Here is a 20470-nt window from a genome sequence, read left to right as displayed (position 1 = left end):
TCCAGCTGCTGGGAACACCTTGGCAGGAACCACGGGCAGCACCTGGAGGATGGGCTCAAGGCAGCTGCCTGTGGTGTCCAGCAGCCAGGGAGCACAGCGGAATGGCCACAACTGCCAGCCCAGTGCCCCTTCAGCCCTCCCCCTGCAACCCTTCCACCCTCTTGCCCAGGAAAAGCAATTGCACTTCAGTGCATTTTTAACGACACATAACAATCGGGGTTTAGCAATTAATGGTGATGCAAATTTAAAACACAAAACAGTCCCCCCCTGCCTCTGCCCCCCAATCCTTAAAGCAGGGAATGCTATGAACTGGAGCATTAGCTCCATACTTTAAGCATACAGAGTAGGAAAGACACTTCATCGCTTAAATATTTGAATGATCCTCCTAGTTTTATGGATTTATCATTATAAGATTATTTTGCTTCCAGGGTATTTACCAAAGCCTTTGTTCTCAGACTTCCAAAGACACCCTGACACCCTCAACCCTCTCCCCGCCAACCCCTGAAAGCTTTCATGAGATTACCTTTAAATTAATCCATGTTTGGACTTCTTTCAAAGCATCTTCTGTGTTTTGAACCCTGGAGTGCATTTAGGGTACCCCACCATACCCCAGAAGCTGGAACTTGACTGTTAAAGATTTGCTAGGAGAGTTTTCTCACATTCACCTTACTCCAGGAGCCAGGGATTGATAAGCACCAAATACCCTGACACTTCAGCTAAAATAGTAAGAGTGGGTGCTCACTGCAGAAGCCCCAGGTGAATGGAGGTCAGAGCTGAGGAGCAGTGTGTAGCTGGAGCCCTCCTCACTCCCCACCCCCCGCAGCAGTGCTTATGCATTGCAGGATTCCCGCAGCCCCTGTATGTCCATGGTATACATCTGTGGAGCGCTTCTGCTCCAAAGAGCAGGGCTGATCCTGCCTACACCTCTGCCAAATCAATCTTTCTGGCTTTATCTCTCTTATTCATAGGAGAAATATGGATTTCAAAGGAGGAGGGAAAAAAATTGCCTGGAGATTTGACTGTTGAGCCTGAGGAAAAGCTCCTGGTTTTTTTTCCACAGTAACCGTTCCAAAGTATGGCCATTTTCAGAGATTACCAGTTTGCTGAATACCCTTTTTTCCCCCACTGTGTTCAATATAAAGTACTTTTCCTTTCTACAGCCTATAAAAGAAGGCTAATCTGCAAACTGAAAGCCAAATCCTTCACTCTTCCCTCTGCCGAGTCTTGATGCGGAGAATAACATTCGGCAAGCGGTAATCACATCGTAACCGCTGCCTAAGGCCGGGCTGGCTCAGGGTGGAAAGTCAGCGAGTGACAAGTTTCCAAATGACCTCTGTCAGCTCCTAAAAAGAAAAAGCAAACAACAGCCCCTGTTAGCAGGAATGGCCAGCTCGGGCACAACTAAATGGGGATGCAAGAGCGAGAGAAAAAGCAGAAAAGTGTCCTTGCATCCCCATCTAGTGGCTTTTGGTAAAATCGATCTGTAGCACCTTTGGAGACTTTCTCCTCTCCTAGTTAATGGAATCTGCTGAAGGACAGGCAAGCCCATTGCTGAACTTGCATCAGAAGTGCTGGGCTGGGGCAAAGCTGCTCGATTTGACGTATTGCCTTTGGGTTCAATTTTTTTTATAAATATTCTTCAGTAAGTTTTCAGGCTTTCAAAGCGGTTCTGTTCATCTCTGCTGACTTTGTGGCCAGAGCCGCTGTGGCCGTGGATTGCTGCTGGGCTCCAAAGGGCCCGGAGCCATGTCCTGGGGGACCAACGGTGATGCCTGGGATAAATCCCAGGGTTTGAGAGAGGGCAGAGCTTACCGCGCACGGAAAGGAAACATTAACCCAACCTTCAAACAAATGTTAGTTTAGCTAAGGATAGTCTTTTAAAGAGCAGGACTAACCAGAAAGATTCAAGGAAGGCCAGCCAAGGGTTCTGTGAGAGGTGAGCATCCCCCATCGGACTCATACCCGCGCTCCCACCATTTGCTCTCTCTCTACCCAGAAAAGGGCGACTGCCATCTTATTTCTATGGACAACATAAAAGGAAATACTCCAGTTTCATAACTGATTTTTTTGCCCCACAGAGTGGCTTCTCCTGGGGTACTTTGCCTCTTTGGTGTGTTCAGGCCTCTTCCCTTCGGAGGTGGTGCAGTGTCACACGTGCTGTGATGGCTGGGCTCAGCCTGGCTTTAAAAGGAGGTAAGTGAATGGGATTTCAGTTGTGACCCTTCATTTCAGGTGCGATTGAAATGTAATCGGTAACATTAATAATTCAATGCTACTCTTGTGTTATCTCCTTTATGGGCGCTCAGCACCCATGGGTGCCCAGGTCTGCTGGCAGCTGCATCACCTTGCGACACGTTGTGGTTAATGCAAATTGCTCAGCGGTAACTCCTGCACCTGCAGACTTATGTGCCCCCAGTTACAGGCTGGTTGCTGAGCCCCACTGAAGCACAGGAACATCAATTTAGCACCCCAGCACCCCTAAGAAACCTTAACATAAGCAAAGCCTCCATGGCGTTGGGCTCCCCTGGATGTACCCCCTCCTCGGCACCCCCAGCCCTGTGAGGGTCCCTTAGCGCAGCTTTGTTTCCTACCAAAAACTCCCGTCCCCCATAGTCCGGTCTCTTGAACCAGGAAAAACTTCCCAGGGACCAGTCTCCGCAGCCTTAGTATTTGCACCGCTGACTTTGAACCAGGGGCAAAACGTCTTTCCTCGGCAGTTCTCCACATTTCCGTGCAGCGGGGTATGCCGATGCCCTGGGTTTGGATGTGTTTGTCTTACTTGTTGGATGTGTTTAATCCTGCTGATGCTGTGCTCCCAGCTCGCGCCAGCAGCATGGGTACAGCCAGGGAAATGTAAATTGTGAGCGTATTTTCCCAGCTGAAGACTTGTGAGCTCTTGAGTGGTAAAAGGCACACTTTACCATACCCATCTGCTCTCAGAGATTATTTTTTTTAACACCGTATGGTCTGTAGAGCAAAAGCTGGTCTTCACCTCGAATCAAAAAGCCTTTTCTGAAGGTGGTCGTGTTGGACTCTCCCTCTGCCCTCACCTTAGTTCTATGATTACAGCTACATGAGATATGACCTCTAGTCAAATAGTTTGAAAAGGATGGTTTTAAAACATCTAGGAGAACTGCACCAACAGCCAGGCTTTAATAAAAAGGCAGGAAGGGCTGTGTTAAAAAAATAATTGATTTTCAGACCTAGATGCTTTGGTGGTTTTGGGGAGGTTGAATTGAAATGTGGCCAGAGTGGCTGGGACCCCAGCAGTGAGTGTTGCTGCCCCTGGGAAGGGATGGGTTCTCCTTCTCCAAAGTCATCTTTTTCACTATTTATCAGAAGTCATATTATTTTTCCTATAGGAAAAAAAAACCCACCTGTATACACATACAAAACCAAATATGTTGCTCAAATTCCAAGATCTAATGCTGCCCAGGAGTAGTCAAATACTTAGAGGATTAATGCAAAACAAAATTTCTTTCTTTAAGGAGAAATCTTGTCTTTAACTATCAGGAAACTAGGTGCTACAAAATTGTTGGCTATCTTCCTCCCTACCAGAACTTGCCTAAATGCAGAATAACATCTTTGCACCAAATATTTCACTTAGGAGTGTACAGAATCTGCTGGCTATACCTTAGAAGATCTGTCTAGGAAACTGAAAAGATCTAACTGATGAAAACAATTTCATTAGAAAAGGGAACACTGCTGCAGAAGAAGGGAGATCTGCTCACAAGAAAAATCAAAGTTACATTACATGGGCCTTCATCAGTTGTTCTAGGTGGAGCTTGGAGGATGTCAAAAAATAAACTATGAATGCCCTGAGGAACTCTGTAAAAATGCCAAGGACCTTCCTGACATTCATCCACCTAAGAGTGGATCATGACTTAGAAGATAAATTCATTGAAATTTGATTTCCCAATACCCAGAGTTTCCTGCCTGGAGGCGCAGGTCCAAGGCTTGCCGTGGTGGGCTGATGGAGATGGAGCACCGAGGGGGCTTGGCACCCTTGGCAGGCTCACCCCTGGGGAAAGGGGATGACCTATTTCTGCAGGATCAGCCCAAAACTGACCTCCCCAGCCGCAGCCTGTGGGGAAAAACACTGTCGCTTTGTTTTTCTCAAACTGCAGCCCGGCTCTGACTTTAGCCATCATCTCAATGAGAAAAACAAAAAAAACCCAAAAAAAACCCAACCAAAAAAACCCCTAGCCTTTTCAATTCACATGAAAAACACACTTTAGAACAGATTTAGTCACGAGCTTGCCAGAACAGCCGAAAGCACAGCGTGCTTAGGGTACATCCTCCAAAGCCACCCTGCCGGCGCGGGCAGCTGCCCACAAAGTGCTGTTGTTTCCAGCACCAGGGGAACAAAGGCTGTTGTTGTAGGCTAATGCCGGCTCAGTTGTGGCATGCGCCTACGTGGGCTTTTGGAGCTAGGGGGGGACGCACGGGGGGGGCAGGGAGGGGTATCAGCCCCCGGTGGATGTAGAGGCTTCCAAGGGCCGTGCAGCTCCTGGATGCTGGAGGTTTCTCTCCAGCTCCTGTTACTCCAGGGAGGTATGGCTTTCTGCTGGGAGCGGCGGGTTGTCCATCCCTGGCGGTGGCATGGAGGGGTGCCAGGGCCTGAGTGGGTGGTGGGGCTTAGCTGGGACAAGGTGGAGGCGGCAGCGGGACACGAAGTGGCTGTGGCTGCGGTGTGTGGGGCTCGGCTGAGAAACGCCAGGTGCTATCCACTGCTGCACGGGTGCTGTCCGGAGCCTGGTGTCTCTGGTGGAAATAATTAGGGATTGAAATGGCTGAGGTGCAATCACTGCCTGGGTGGTCAAACAGCACCAGGAGCCAAATCTGCATTTTAGAGCTAGCAAAGAGGTTTGGGTCTTTCCTCAGCTTTGATTTGGCGATTTTGGTTAAGAGCAGCGATGTGGCTGTTTCTAGCTTAACATGCTGCTGTGGACCTGCCTTGGGGTGGAGATAATTCAAATCCATTTGGAAGCTAAATCTAGTGTAAACCAAAACAAATCTCCTGATGGTGAAGGATCTCCAACTGAGAACGTGATTCCTGGCCTCAGTGAGCTATGTGGGGCAGGAGGTGTTTTGGGAGAGGGATCTCAGTGAGGGAGGAGGTTTTATTTGTCACCTGCTAAATGTGTTATGCCCGTTGCCTTTGGGGAAAGGGAGCGGAGATGATCCTAATGCTGTGCTTTCCACTACTGGACCTCACTTGGAAGCATAAAGTCTCTAAATCCTTTCTCTTTTTTTTTTTTTTTCATTTGTGTTATTAGATTTTAGTCAAGAGGAGCATCAGTCTGGTGGATGCTGGCAGGAGAAAAGGCTGAATCCCTGTGCAGGGAGTACCCAGGATTTTCTGTATTTGTAATAGTGAGCACTGCAGCTCCCGCTGTGCCACCCCATCCTGGGTGACCTCCAGCCAGCTCTGGCTAGGACAGCTCTCCCCACAGAGTCTTTCCTTGCTTTCTAATCCCTATGATTTAGCAAGCAGGGTGGGAGCAGGCTGGGCTTACCCCTCCTGCCCATCCCTGCCGTCCCCTTCATGGGGCAGGGACAGGGGTGCCAGGCTGCCCAGGGGCTGCAGAACCTGCTGGCAGGTACTGCTATTATGCCTCAATTTTCCCTGAATCAGAGATGGGAAAATGACCTGCTGAGGTCTCTGGGCAGCCAGCAAGCCCCTCTTCTCTCTGGAGAAAGCCGGAGTCTCTCAGTATATCCTCAATACGTCCGTCCATCAGGCAGCAGTGCAGCAAGGATGCAGGAAATCATCTCTTCCTGCCCAGGGCAGCGAGCATGAAGGAGAGGCAGGGTCCAAAGCGATGTAAAAAGTGGATGGAAATGGCTCTGGCTCTGCCCAGAGCCGGCTGCCACCCCTCAGCCAATCGCACTCAGGTTTTCAAGATCTGAAAGTCTCAACCTGTCTCTTTTGTTCTGTTTTGTGTTTGTTTCTCGCCTTGCAAGCAGCGTGGCTCCCACGCCATGTCGGTGGCGCAGACGTCAGGCCTTGCGCCTCGTGCGCCCCGGCCCCTGGCTCCTGCCCAGTGGGGCTCGGGTTTCCCCGTCTGGCTCCAGTGACTCCAGTCCTGGCGGGCGCTGGCGGAGCGCGGCCACTCGCCGGGTCACGGCTGGCAGCAGTGGGCTGAGTGGCCGGTGCGCAGCGGGGCGGCAGGTGGACATGCTCACGTAGGGGCCAGGTGCCTGGCTAACCCCCAGCCCTGTGCCCAGCCGCCGTGTCCCAGCAGGGCACCTGCCCCCACCATGGACCCAGCCCCGGAGATGAAGAGGTACGTGGATTTTGGAAGGGAGTGAGGGTGCGCCTTTCCCCACCGTCCAGCTGGGTGGCAGAGCCACCCCCACTGTCCCCGTGTCACCGACAGATGTGTGTGAGCTGGGAGTAACAGCAGAAGTGCCTCTGTCCTGGGAGGGATGGGGGCTAAGCCACCCTCTGTGAGGAGACCCTTAGCCCCTTACCAGCCTAAGTTTAGGTGTAATGAGATTATGAGTTAGCAAGATGTTCCTGCAATTTGTGTTGCAAGAAACATCCTGAATTTCCTGACTTTTTTAGATTAAAGGTGCTGCATCACTTAAAGTGACACTGTGAACATCACTGCACCTGCAGCCGGTGATGCCACCTGCTCAGCTCAGGGAGGGGAGGGGGTTTACCCTGGCTAGCGGCGAGCCCTGGCTTAGCCAGGAGCTGGGGCAGGAGCAGCTGCCCACGAGCATCCCGCTCCCTGGCAGCCACCGCTCCGGTCCTGTGCTGGGTATCGGGCTCCTGGGATGGGCAGCACCAGCCCAAAGCATTGCACTCTGGTTTCAGATCTGGGCTAGATTTTCAACCAGATTTTAGAGGGATTCCGTTGTTCCCAGCAATAATTAAGCCTGTTTCACCTTCCCAGCAACAAGCCTTTACCAATCTTAGGAACCCTGCCTGGAGAGAAATGGCAAAAGTCTGAGTGGAAGAGCTATCTTGGCATCATCTGTCACGGTGAATGCTTGTGTTGCAGTCTGTCCGGGTCACCTGGCAGGTCTCCTGGGGTGGCTGGAAACGTTTGACCGGTCAGAAATGGAGTACGTGTCCCGGGACCCCACGAGTTGTTCCTCTCTGCGCAGGGGAAGCCATGATACCCCTCGGCATTTTAGTGGGAGGCTTATTCTGAAAACCATCTTGCTTGGTTCAGCCAGTTGAGAGGACAAAATAGTGCTCTGCTGCGACAGGCAGAGGTGGAAGAGGTCAGAGGGTAGGGTAAGAACTGGAGGGAACTGGCCTGTAGCCAAACTGGAGCTTATGGAGGGTGGACTGAGCTCAGGCTTGTGACCACTGAACTTCCGTGAGCTCTTTTCTGGGGAGAGGTGAGGTCAGGGTGGTGGAGCGGAGACCTTTGACATAACTTGTGGGAGCCGGGTGTGTGACTTTGGTGGTGAACTCATATGAAGTCAACTGGTCTTGCTTAGGCAGCACCCCAGAGGCTCCGAGACTTCTGGGACACCTTCGTCTTTTCTTGCCTTCATCAACCAAAGCAGTGCGTTATTTGCACATGTGGCCTCTTTCTTGCCACCTGCTAGCACGGTCACTACATATCTTTATCTCAAAGCCCCACTGCAAGGCTGACTTCTTTCTTTTTCCACCTCCTGGCTTGTTTCTTATTTGTGTGGGAGTTTTTTCCCTGGCAGAGGGGGCTTGGGGCTGCTTACTGATGTTACAGATATTACTGAAAATGCTTGTGGTGAAGCTTTCTCTAATAACAAAACTTTGGGAGCAGCAACGTGTCTAAACCCAGGTTGTACAGCAAGATCACCCCGAAGACTGGCTGCGCATCTCGGTACTGAAATGCAGTTACCTAGATGACGATTCCCCTTGTATAAACAGCCTCACCCCAACACTGTCTTTGCAGAAATGAGGTCCTCGATCCAGTTGAATTTCATCCCTTTCTTTTGCTAGTGGCACCCCTCCCCTGTTTTATAGGTGAGGCGCTTTGTCAAAGGAAAATGAAGATGTGACTGCATTGCTGGAAATCTTCACCAAAAAAACATCAACCGGGAATGAAAATGGGACTGAATTAAAACATTTATGGCCAAATGACCTCTTTGACTTTTGCCCTTTGAGTCCTGTACCTTTTACAAGTTCCCCAACGTAATTTTTGCAGCCAGGAAAATCTGAAGTTAAGGGGAAAAAAGCAAACCAAAAAGGTCCCCTTAAACTTTGGGCCAAGCAGATCTTTTAGCCCTTCAGATGCTGAAGCTCACTGTAGCCTTTTCCTATAGGTTCATTGCTATCTCTTCTACCCCATTCATGACTAGAGGTGTTACGGAGTGTGCAGTATGTTAGTCTGATGCCTTCCACCGTATTGACTGGATATCGATTCTCCAGAGGCAGGAAAAGCTTCCCCAGCACACTTCCAGACCAGCACTGGTGCAGGTGGCCAGTCTGTCGCTGATACTCACGGGTGATCAGCTAACCGAGAGGGTTTGACTTTCTTTAGTCTAGTAAAAGAGAACAAAAAAGCATTGATTATCAGGCAAGGAAAATTTGTCCTGGAGCATCTTCCTTCTGTTCTGCATTTTCAATGCAGCTTCAAAAAAAGCATACAGGTTCTTCATATAACTGAAGTGCTATACTTTCCTTACAGGACTAGGTTCCCCAGCATGAACTTTGAAGCAGAGATTCTGACAGCTCCACACGATAATTCAGGTATTTGGGAGAGAAAAAAAAAAAAAAAAAAAAGGAAAAAAAAAAAAAAAACGGAGATTAAAGTAAAATGCCCACTCAGCTTGCTGTCACTACAAACATGTTTTAATTCTTTTGGAGTTAGAGATTGTTTCAAAAAAAAAAAAAAAGAAAAAAAAGCGCAGGATTCTAAACTGGCTGCAGTTCAGGGGGTTTCAGGTTTGTGTTGGGGTATAGTTCAAAGTGTTGAGGATAGATGTTGATATCTTTACCTCCAATAGGGGCTGGACACAGGGTCCCCATGCATACCTACCAGACACACAGCTGCCAATGACATGTGGCTTTGGAGGCAGCACAGGCATTCAATTTAAGATTGCACAGTCCTGTATTAGACGTAGTTTTCTTACTAGTGGCAACTAAAATCAGATGATAAATAAGCAGCTTCTCAAAAGGCAAAAATGAGGATGAAGGTGTTCCGCTGAGTCCTGTCCTTCACCCTCATTTCATTCAGGAGGAAAAGCTGGTATTTTTCCTGGTGAACGCCACCTTTCCAACGCTGATCTCGCACGCTGAGGCTGGCACTGGCTGCCTTCTACTGCAGCCCCCTCTGAGATGACAGACCGCAGAGGCAGTACTGAGCTGTGTGGCATCTTCTCCTGAGCCTCAAACCTTGGTCTTGTGTCCTGGCAGCAGTGCTGGCATTAGGGTGAGATAGCAGGAAAGTGAATTTTTGCAATAATTGCTTGCAACCCCTTGAGTACCCCTGGGTGTTGATACAGAGCGGGAAATCTTGGTCTCAGCCACCCACATCTGAGCATGAGCCTGCTCATGTGAAATGGTTTTGCTGCCAGTTGCCCTCCTGGCCATGAGCTGCAGTTCCCAGTAGAGAATTCACCTCTGGCAGCACATTATAGTCCCGTGCTGTCATGAGTTGGAAATAAGGTGCACAGGGTTCACTATTTTTGCTTCAGCTGCTGGTGGTGGGTTTTGTGCTGCACCACCCCAAGTGTGCCAACAGCTGGTGATTTCAGTTACACTGTCCAGCACCTGTACGAGCAGCAGCCCCTCCAGGTTTGGAGCTGCTGTGCAATGCCTTTCACCTTCTTGCCTCGAGTCCTCCAGAAACCCACTCCAGTTACCTCCCTTTCTGCAAACCGAGTGCCCCATATATGGCTGAGCATTTTAGAGACATTTTCCTCCGGCTGACAGGTAGTAATGAGGCACTTAATGATATGCTGATGTCAAAGGGCTCCTAAGATTAATTTTCAGACCCTGAGTGTCAACAGGTTGGAAAGCATTTGCATGAGCCCACTGGCACGGATGGCTCCTGGGCCATGCATCCTCCATACCGTCTTCCCAAATCTCTGGCTTCTGTTGGGTTGTGTTGGGTTCCTTTGATGAGGTAAGTGCTTTGATCCTTCACTTGCCTTGAAACCACTAAGACACAACTTGTTTTTGTTTCTCAAGAGCTATATATGATCCCTTCCATGAGAAGTCTCACGGCTGAGGAGTATGTAGAGGCCTTTAATTCATTTTTGGCACATTCAACAGAGCACCAGTGCATGGACAAGTTCAACATGGAAGAAATGCCCAACATCATGGCTGGGTAAGGAGCGTTCGCTACCACTGAGGTGGGAAAGCTCGCTGTTATCCTGGGAGGGCAACCTGCACACAAGGGTCAGCAAACGTGTTAAGAATTTTCTGGGTCAGTTGTGAACTTTTAATGCATTTCAGTTTTAAGTTCCTTAATAGCAGTCTTTAGATTATTCTGTTTAATGACTCCAGAATACAGGCTATTTCAATTAATACACTGTGCTGCCTCTCAGCTTATGTTAAGGAAAGAATCTAGACCTCATTTTCATGTCCATCTCTTTTCATTAGCTGATTTCCCAAGGATTAAAGGGGTTTTTTTGTTGTTGTTGTTTGCTTTTTTCAAAAGAAAACTCTCTTGTACTCTCTCCCTGCTTTGGGGACTTCATCACACATCAGTCCAAACAGAAACACATCTCTAATTCTCTTCTAGTGACTAATTCTTCATTTTCTCAATCCCCTAAGACCTCCTTATTTCTATCCTAAGTCGATTTGCATTGCTTAAGTACCAAATGATAATCAGTTTTGCGAAGTATTGATATAATATATTAAGACTGGATGACTGCAGATAGTTTTGGAACAGCTTAGATCCAAACCACAAGAAAGCCCTTTCAAGTTTGGGTAGTTTTTGGAGGTTATAGAAACTGTCTTCTGCAGTAAGAAAAAAACTTAAGCAGGCAAACTTTTATTCTCCAGAACAGATCTATAGCTATATAAAAAGCAATAAAATAGTAAGTAAAAATTAATTTGTATTGGGAAATTTTAATTGTAAAATTTACTGGCGTGAATTTTAAATGATGCTAAATATTGCGGCTTCCTATGAGGGTCTTGACCCTCATTAGGGCTAAGGCTTCTTGACTAGCTCACACCCTCCAGGTTTTACTGCTCATTCCCCTCGTGTTGCATCATTGCTGTGATGTGTCCTGAAACTGTGTATGGGAGCAACCCCCTGCACAGTCCATGCCCAAGAGCAAAAGGCGGCCATAAAGCCAGTCAGAGCAGTGAGACACTTGAAGCCCAGGCTCCTCACCCTTGAGCCAGGCTGTTATTAATTATTCTGCCAGGAACCACATGATTGGTTTTTTTGGAAGGTCTTTTGAAAAGTAATTTTTCTAAGATAAAAATCATTGAAGATTCTGACCTTCCCTCCCAATTCCAAACCAAGTTTAATGTTGAAAAGAGAGGATTTCCAGCCACCTAGCTAGCCTAACTTTATACTTTTTCTGGGTATTTATAGCCCATATTGGAAAACCCAACTTGTCTGCTGAGGGTGCAGGGGTTTCACCCCGGATCACCCTGTCCCTGCATCCGCAGCGGTGCCCATCCCAGCCAGGCACAGCCCTGCTACCCGCAAAGGGATCCACTCTCTCTGGGGTTCCCCAAGGCCTTTCTGTGTGGTGCCAGCCACAGCTTGAAGAGAACTCTCTGGCAAAGGAAGAGAAACACTATCTCCTAATACCTACTGTACTTTGAAATTGGAGCTTGCTAATATTGGGCTGGCTCCTGCCACACAGCTCATTATAGCTGGGCTCCAAAAGGATACTCAGATTTCTATCCCACGTCATGTGGCAAAACATGAACATTTCTGGGCCAGTGTGGCACCCAAGATATTAGAATTAAAACCTGAAGTCGTGTGACACAGCACAGTTGAGTAACGTGTACTTATAATTTCAGTCTCGGCAATGGAAAATCAACGGTAAATGTTCTGGGAGTCGGCAGCGGCACAGGTAAGGAGCGTAGCAGCACCACTGATGCTGGGGGACAGGGGGTCCCTCTGGGGGGGCAGAAAGTGATACTGACATTTTAGCAATGGAGTACCAATAACTGTGCTTCTCATTGAAGCACAGAACGGCACAATGGGGTGTGGAGCCTGGAGGAGAGCGATGCGTCCTCCCTTCCTTTCCCATCTCCCTCCTGAAATGCTGCTGCTCAAAGCCTTCTGAGAAGTGAGGGCAGTGTCATGATTTTAGTCTCTGCCTCTTGATGACTCTCACCAGACTTCATATGTCTCAAAGCAAGGACTCCTGCTCCACATTAGGTATGAGAGCATCTTCAGACCTCCTCAGAGAGAGAGACATCCAAGAGGTTCCTTCCACACAAAGTCTTGTCTAAGAGCACGGCACCTGGAAGGATACCTTTTTTTGCTTTGCTTTTAGGGATCGTGGAGGCCACGGCTGGGCAACGCTCTGCTCCAGGTGCTGCAAAACCAGCCGGCCACAGCCACTAGCACGGGGCTGCATCCGCTCTTTCAAGACACATTGCTTTGTTACTGCTGTGCTTTTATCCAGTGATAAGTGGGGTTTAACTGCAAATGATCTCTCTCCCGAGAGAGAAACCCACTTTTTTGAGAAATAGCTTTAAAGCTATTCTAAATGCATTTGTGTTTAAAAAAAAACCCAAACCAACTGGTGAAACATCCAACTTTGCTTCTAGGGAAACTGGCAGAAAATACAAAGTAGAGAAAATAACTGGCAGTTTGATTTGTCAGAGTTTGCTTTTGCTTTAAAAGTATTTTCAGCTGAATTTTAGGTGTTAGCACTTTTTTTTTTTTCTTGTTTTCCTAAATAAGAGAAAACCAGCATTGAATTGTTTTCCCCAGTTGGGAATATGTTGGAGCATATGAGAAAGTAAGCAGGAAGAAATCATTCCGTTCTCAGTTACACTCTGTTTTCATTAAGTAATATAAAACCAAAATTCTAACTCCAAGAAAACACAAGGGGAAAAAAAAAAAAAAAAAGATAACTTTTTTTGCACCATCCTCATTTTTCCTTAATTCCTCTGCAAGAGATGTTTTAATGGAAAAGTAACAAACCCTAAAATTTCCAGGGTATCCTGGGTAAGTGCCCCTCCCAGATGACAGGGCAGGGGTGCAGACTGGCACCCCCTCAGCTTGCCCACGGCTGCAAGAGCTGAGCTTCTGTGGCTGGCCAGGGAGCGAGCCAGGATGGCACGGAGCGAAAGGTTACATCTGATCCCTGACCTTTCCAGGCTTGGACTCTGATTTCACAGAGCCCCCAGAATTAGTTTGGTTGATGAAAATATCAATGGGGATTAGTGACCAATTCCTCATCCTAAAAGACCGTTGTCCGGACCGGATCACATTTTGTCATTTGCCCCACGTGTTCCCACGGCTGGGTTAACTCTCCTGGCTGGAACCCCCCAGCCGGTGCCAGCGGGGGCTGCTGCTGCCACCGGGGGCTCACCCCCCTACCAGCCCTGCTGTGTCTAGTGCTGAAGGATTGTTGCTGGAAGGGCAAGCTGGAGCAGAGAAATTTCTGCTCTGAAGCACTTGTATTTTACTGCTTGTTTCTGAAGATGCCCTAGCTGAGGATGTTACTACCTGCTCTTGCAAAGACTGCATTAGGGCATTTTGCAGAGATGGAGTAAAAAAAAAAAAAGCAACAAACAAAACCCAAAACCAACAAAACCCAAATAGGTTTTAAGATACCTATTTGCAGTTGATATACCTATTTGTCATCATCAATAGCTGCAGGGCAGGGGGCAGTGATGCTCTGCCTGCCCCCTGCCCTGATCCTGCAGGGAGTCCACGTCAGCAGCTGTGATGCGGGTGCTCCCCACCCCAGGCACATGCTAACTGGCATTTTGGGCTGTCTAAAATGATTCAGCTGCTTGCTATAGGCATCTCCCTTCCTGTCAGCAATATTGGTCCATGCACCCACTTTCAATAGATGCAGCCACAACCTCTTTCCTTGTGCCTCCAGCCAGCCCTGCACCACCGCCACTGCATTCCTCAGGGGTCTTTGGCATTTTTTCTCCAATTTCAAAAGTCTCGCCCTTCCTTGGATGTCGCTGTAGTGCTGGCGTGGCTGATATTGCCCTCCTTGAATTCCATTTACTGCATCACCTGCCAAAGATGACAACTTTTCTCACAGCTGGTAGGTACATCAGCTGAAAGGCTAGGGAAGGTGCCATATCTCGTACCAAGACCTTTGTGTGTGACATTTGCAAGGACAGGGCTATTTTTAGGCTCTACCATCAGCTACAGGCAAGATTCTTGCAGAGGTCCACTCAAGGTGGTCACCTCTGCTGTTTATTTCCATCATCCCAGATGAACCAGATGGACTTTGCACACTTGGTGTATCATGGCCTTTCTGGGAGGAAATAAGAATGACCTGCATCACCTCAAAAGAGGCTGGAAATTTCCTAGGACAGAAGAACAGACTGCTGCTTGCTCCTGCAGAGCTTAGGCAGCAACAGAGGAGCACCAATAGCGAAATTTGCAGGGCACCTACACACAGATATGTGAGTCTCTACTTGTAACTTGAAGGGAACAACTAGTTGGTCAATGGCCACAGCTGAGACCATGTGGCTGGTCCCCAGAGAGGGAAGATCCAGGGTACCGCATGCCAATGGGCCTTTCCTCTTGCCGCGCAGTTACCCAGGTCTCAGCGATGTGTCACACCAGTGGCAGAGCAGCCACCACCTCCCTGTGGCAAGGCCAAGGGCACGGACCACCCTGTGCCACGCTGAAGTTACAGAGGTGTGCTGGCTGCCTCACACCCACTCAGACTTTGTGGTTTTGTTGAACACTGATGCTTCCTGGCGTTTTTTTTTAACCATTGATCTTTGATTATTTTGACCTGTTTGTCCCGTGACCCAGAGTTTTGCCAGTAGCAGGTTTCTGGGCTGTTGCTTATCTCCTTCTTGTTCTTAGTTTTATCTACGACTACGTGCCACCTCCAACAGTAAGATACCATGGTAAAACTGTCACTGAGTTAGATGCCACCATGCAAGCAAACTCCAAAGTAGAAAGTGCCTCTTTTCTGCTTGGGGAATTTCCTGGCCACAGAGGTGGCACGTGCACAAGCATCCTTTCAGCACATTAACATACTATTTAAAGTAATGAAGTTGTGTTTATTGAATAGGTGAACAGGATTTGAAAATGATCAGGATACTGCAGGCTGCGCACCCAGGGGTCCTTATTGATAACGAGATCATAGAGCCCAACCCACAGCATGTGGCAGCTTACAAAGGTAGGGCTATACCTGCTGCCTGGGGTATATTGAGGATTGTTGATTTGAATTATGAGTTTTTCTGCTGTTTTGTGAAATTCCTGATTTTCTTCTACTTTTTAAAACAGAACTGGTGAATCAAGCTCCAGACCTGCAGAACGTCTCTTTTATTTGGCACCAGCTCACTTCCTCAGAGTACGAACAAAAGGTGAAAGAGGAAGGCATTCAGAAGAAATTTGACTTCATCCATATGATCCAGGTAATGGAGTGTTGCAGTAGTGTAGCAGTATTGGCTTTAACTACCCCCTTAATTTCTGCTGTATGCCTGAAGTTAGGGGAACCAGAGCCGAGCATGGTTCTCCCATGAGAAATTACTTCTGCAGCAGCTCTACCAGCACCAAACCTCATTCCCTATCCACCCTGGGTTTGATCTCTGGTTTGTACTGGTTCAGCTGTGTATGTTAGGTAATAAAACAGGACAAGTCTCAGGCCGTCACACAGAGACCAAAAATTATGCTTTGCTGCTGCAAAAACTTTGAATTTTTTGCTTTATCAGCATAGTTTGGATGGCACTGAAGGGAAAGGTTAGTGAACGAACACCTGCGCCAGGTTTTGGGTCAGAAATTATGCTGCTGTGTCTCTGATACTGATGACACTGATGTTGTATGTGCCAATTGTATTTTGTAAAAAGATCTGTCATTCTCTTGCTTTTGTGCCTTTTATTTCATCTTGCTTTCGTTTCATAAGGGCTGATTTCACAACCAGAAAGTGTTTCAGGGGTTTGATGGCTGGGTCAAGGACTAAGCTACTAGCCCCAAGGGCAGCGTTTGAGATGAGCCCTGCCTTGTCCTCATGCAAGTTCCCCAGTGTCTGGAAGAGATCCAGCCTGCTCACAGCCCAGGCATGGCTGAGAAATGCCCCTGGTGATAAGAACCATCCACAGAAACCAGGGGACCCCCTTTGCACATATTTTCCAACCACAAAACTGCCCTGGGCTTGAAGGGCAGCGATGGGCAGGTCAGCATCTGGCTGGTGGCTGAGGCTGAGCAGAGGGTCCCTGGGTCTGACCCCAGGCTCTTGGTGCCAGGGGAGAGCTGGTGATGCTCAGTTCTGTGTGGCATCCCTAAACGTGAGTGCTGCGTCAGGACAGGCTGGGAAGCAACTGGGAAATAATTTAAAACAACTGTACAGAGAAAGGATTTGAGCCTTTGAAGGGCCGTTGCACTGTGGAGGAGGAATAACGGCTGCCTGTAACCCTGTCACTTCTAGATGCTGTACCGTGTGGAGGATATTCCCAATACTATAAAGTTTTACCACAGCTGCCTCGACCATCATGGTAAACTCTTGATCATAATTTTATCAGGTAAGAGGGACCTTTTATTTTTTGCTTCCTTGCTGGTGTTTTGAAGAGCTCTGAAGCCTGAGAGTCACAAAAAAATTGTCTTGGGATTTCAGTAGCACTTATTTTATAGTAATTAAATAAAACAAGCACTGTATTTCATAGGGCACGTGCAGCCTTAGGCTTAGCCTCTTGGACCCCAGTGCCTGAAGGAACCACTTAGGCATAGCCCTTGTGCTCTTGCTTCCCTGCTTATGAAGTAGATAAATTGCTCTGTACCTCAGAGAGACCTCCTGCTGTGAAATTACTGGCTGGAGAGGAGTGTGGCTATTCGTGAATAAGGGTCAATCCTTCTTCAGGGTGAAATCAGCACTGCAAAACCACAACCTAATCTCTGGGAGGACCCATCTTTGGGGCTTTTCCCTGCACACAGCGATGGCCCAGACCTCAGCAGGACAACAGGCTTTGCCAAGAGCTGTAGGCTTTATGGCAGGATAGGAAAAAGAGGCATCACAACATCATGGCTAAAAAAAAAAAAAAAAGGAAGCGGTTTGTTTCTCAGTGTGCCATTCATGAATCCCTGGCTCATGGTGCTGTGGATAAAGCACACTTCCCCACGTTTGCCATTAGAACTCCCTCTCGCATTGCTGTAGGCTGTTTTCCTTGCTAGAGCTGGGACTGGCTTTTCCAGGTATGTATTCTGTGACATGCACTTAAAATTGAGGTTCAATGTATAAAAACATCTGCACTATTCTAGCAAAGGGGCACTTAACAGGTAGCATGGATGTGCAGGCTCAGTGCATTGGTACCACTGTGTGCATGCCTCCCTCTGGGCAAATCCAGTGTCGGAGACCATCTCGTAGGAGTTTCCTTTACACAGGAGGGTTTTAGGAGGAAGATCACAGTTTTACTCCTCTCCAGGCATGGATAAGTGGACTCAAGTAAGGGGAAAGCTCTTCTTCTCCTGGCAAGGTCTGGGCCAGCAGCGAGGGAGCATTTCAAACTCATTTAGCAGTTGCATTAGCTGGTGTTTGACTGCCTTGGATTTGCAAAAGTAACCTTCCCTCCTGCTCTGGCAGACAGTAGCGGATGGGCCAGCTTGTGGAAGAAGTACAGACACTGCTTGCCTTCCACGGACAGCGGCCACTACATCACCTCCAGTGGCATCACGGACGTTTTGGAGAGACTTGGTGTTGAATACCACGTTTATGAATTCCCATCGGGCTGGGATATCACAGAGTGCTTTATCGAGGGGGACCCTGCTGGAGGCTGCATGATGGATTTCCTGACGGGGACAAAAAATTTCTTGGGCACAGCTCCACTGGGTCTGCGGCGGCAGCTGCAGGAGGCTCTCTGCCAGCCTGAGTGCAGCAGCAAAAAGGACGGGAGGATCATCTTTAGCAACAACTTGAGTATGATTGTGGTTGAATCCTGGAGTCGGGACCAGCTGCAGAAGCCCAGTTAGGGAGGGTATGGGAGCGATGCAGTCGCAGGAAAGCGTAGTACAGAATGAAGGCAACTTGCAGGCAAGAGGGCAAGACAGTGGGGCTTAGCTTCAGGCAGGGTCTGGGGAGCTGCCTGCACCACCAGGATGAGCTGTTTGTCCCGCTGAGATCAACAGGGCCAAGATTTCACCCTGGCTATTTAGTCCAGCCCTAGGAGAACATTTTCCAGAAAGTAAAGAGCTCCATCCCACTAAAAAACTACATAGACTTGTTTTTTAACAGTATGCATCCTGTCTGCGCTTTTGACACTGGCATTTCCACTTTTCTATACAGCTAGCATGTTTACATACCTAAAGACCTGTCTATATGACCAGGTGCTGCTTTGCATGCGAGAGAAGGCTGCAGCCCCTGTGCTGGCTACATACAGACCCCTGGCTTCCAGCTGTGCCAGGACAAGACCAGCAGGGAGTCCCTTCTGCTCTGCACTCAAGTCATGAGCCTCGCTGCACCGACCGCAGCTGTAAGTTGCTCTGCACTAGGCGATTTCACATGGTTTTATCAGCAGAAGTATTTACTGCCCCAAAAGGCTCAGCATCTCGCAATATAGACATGCCTTAAAAACCTATCAGCCTTTTTGTTTGGAGAAATTTTTGGATCCCAGGATGATACTTGCTCTGAATCTGACTTGCCCTATGCTCTATCAGGAAGATACTAATTTTGTTACTTTCTTACCGCTGTTTTTCTCCATATAAAATAAAAGCAATCTTAAACAGAAAAAGTGACATCTTGTTCTGCACATGTGGGCTTACAGAAAATGAGCGAAAAGATTATTTAGTTAAAAACAACAACAAAAAAAGCAAACCACCATTTTATGGAAGCGTTAAGGATTTCTGGTAAGTGAGAAAGATGAACCTGAGGATATGGGAGAGCTGGGAGCGAGCTGCAGCTTGTCCTTGCGCTTCAGCCACGGGAGGCAGCCTGGCTCGCTCAAAGCATCGCAGAAGCAGAGAATCAGCACCTCTGTTACTTAAATATAATGTATGTGATTAAGGTGTTAATATAGGTAAGTTAAGACTACTTCCACAGGGTCCTGAGTTGGTCAAAGGGCTGAAGGAGGTGCTGCCAGGGCAACTGGCTCTGAGACGCCGCACAGGGTGCTAGTGGGGTTTGGCACTGCATTTACAACCATGGTGCTGCTCACACCTTGGACTGGGTATGTGGGGGAAAAGATGCCTGCAGTCCCTCCGGCCTCATCGCAAACAGCTCTCAGGGCAGGAAGCACCAGCTCAGATGGAAAATACCTGCAGGCACAGAGTCCACCTCTATGACCGATTTTGCTGTGCTTAAGCCAGAAAACATATGCCTGTGTGCACCTGAAGGGGCTCCGGACCGCTGCCTTACTGATGCCTGGTTGTCACGGTTTACGGTTTAACCCCAGCCAGCAGGTAAGTACCACTCGGCTGCTTGCTTGCTCCCCCCGCTCCCTGGTGGGGTGGGGAGGAGAATCAGGAAACAGTGAAACCTGTGGGGTGAGGTAAGAACTGTTTAATAACTGAGATAAAGGTAATAATAATAATAAATAGGAAATAACGAAAAGAGAGAAATAAAACCTAAGGAAGAGGAGTGATGCACAGTGCAGTTGCTCACTGCCCGCTGACCGATGCCCAGCCAGTCCCCGAGCTGGCAGCCCCCAGCCAACCCCCCCAGTTCATACCCTGGCCATGACGGTCTGTGGGATGGAACATCCCTCTGGCTGGGTCGGGGCAGCTGTCCTGGCCACGCTCCCTCCCGGCTTCTCGTGCCCCTCCTGGCTGGCAGAGGTGGGACACTGAAAGTCCTTGACTCAGGGTGAGCACCGCTCAGCAACAGCTACAACCCAGCGTGGTGTTATCCCCATCCCAAACCCAAACACAGCCTGTGCCAGCCACTGGGAAGAAAATTAACTCTATCCCGGCCAAAACCAGCATACTGGTATTATCAAAAGGCTTTTTCTAGCATCACAAACAGATGTGTTGGCACATTGGCTTGCAAAATATTAGCTGTCATTGTCACCCAGAGTCCTGCTGATCCTGCTAAACTTCCCCCAGCCCACACCCATCTCTCTGCCCAGAGGCAGCAGAGCTCCCGTTTGGAAACGTAATGTCAGCCATAGGGTCAGCGTGGCTCAGCTTTGTCCTTTGGGGTTGTTTTGGGGGTTTTGGTCTGTTGGGGGGGGGGGGGTGGTGTGTGTGTCCATTTTTGTTTGGTTTTTTTGGTTTGGTTTTTGCTTTTGGGGGGATTTTTTTGAGATGCAGCCTTTTCTCCTGAAACTACTGTAAGGAAGGAAAAGAGGAAAGCAATGGGAAAATAGCTTAACATCATCTCTCTGGCAGGACTGTGGCGCTCTGATCTGTAAGTACTGTTGCTGCCAGTCTAGAAACATCAATCAAAACTGGACAGCCTCCCCCAG

General features: G+C 48.4%; 1 protein-coding gene across 4 annotated transcripts; it reads left to right on the top strand.

Moving 5' to 3' along the window:
* The first annotated feature begins 4447 nt into the window (after positions 1-4447).
* LOC119152991 (carnosine N-methyltransferase 2) lies at positions 4448-18799 on the top strand. 4 transcript variants are annotated; one of them, XM_037398840.1, is made up of 9 exons: positions 4448-4554; positions 5968-6290; positions 8637-8698; positions 10142-10280; positions 11939-11991; positions 15151-15258; positions 15366-15496; positions 16507-16600; positions 17656-18799. In XM_037398840.1, exons 2-9 carry the CDS (start codon positions 6265-6267, stop codon positions 18039-18041), a joined length of 999 nt encoding a protein of 332 aa, XP_037254737.1. In that variant the 5' UTR covers positions 4448-4554; positions 5968-6264; the 3' UTR covers positions 18042-18799. The 4 variants fall into 4 exon arrangements, with proteins under 4 accessions (XP_037254737.1, XP_037254736.1, XP_037254738.1 ...); XM_037398839.1 differs by having other exon boundaries at positions 4457-4554; positions 5971-6290; XM_037398841.1 differs by lacking the exon at positions 8637-8698 and having other exon boundaries at positions 4457-4554; positions 5971-6290.
* The last annotated feature ends 1671 nt before the right edge of the window (positions 18800-20470 follow it).

The sequence above is a fragment of the Falco rusticolus genome, chromosome 8 (genome assembly GCF_015220075.1).
Source record: "Falco rusticolus isolate bFalRus1 chromosome 8, bFalRus1.pri, whole genome shotgun sequence".
Classification (NCBI taxonomy): Eukaryota; Metazoa; Chordata; class Aves; order Falconiformes; family Falconidae; genus Falco; species Falco rusticolus.
The sequence above is the reverse complement of the archived record's forward strand: the minus strand, read 5'-3'. Positions and strand labels throughout refer to the sequence as shown.

Coding starts and splice junctions, on each gene's coding strand:
- LOC119152991 (XM_037398840.1), top strand. CDS start 6,265: ATGGACCCAGCCCCGGAGATGAAGAG. Junction 6,291..8,636: donor CCAGCCCCGGAGATGAAGAG/GTACGTGGATTT, acceptor CTTTCCTTACAG/GACTAGGTTCCCCAGCATGA. Junction 15,259..15,365: donor GCATGTGGCAGCTTACAAAG/GTAGGGCTATAC, acceptor TTTTTAAAACAG/AACTGGTGAATCAAGCTCCA.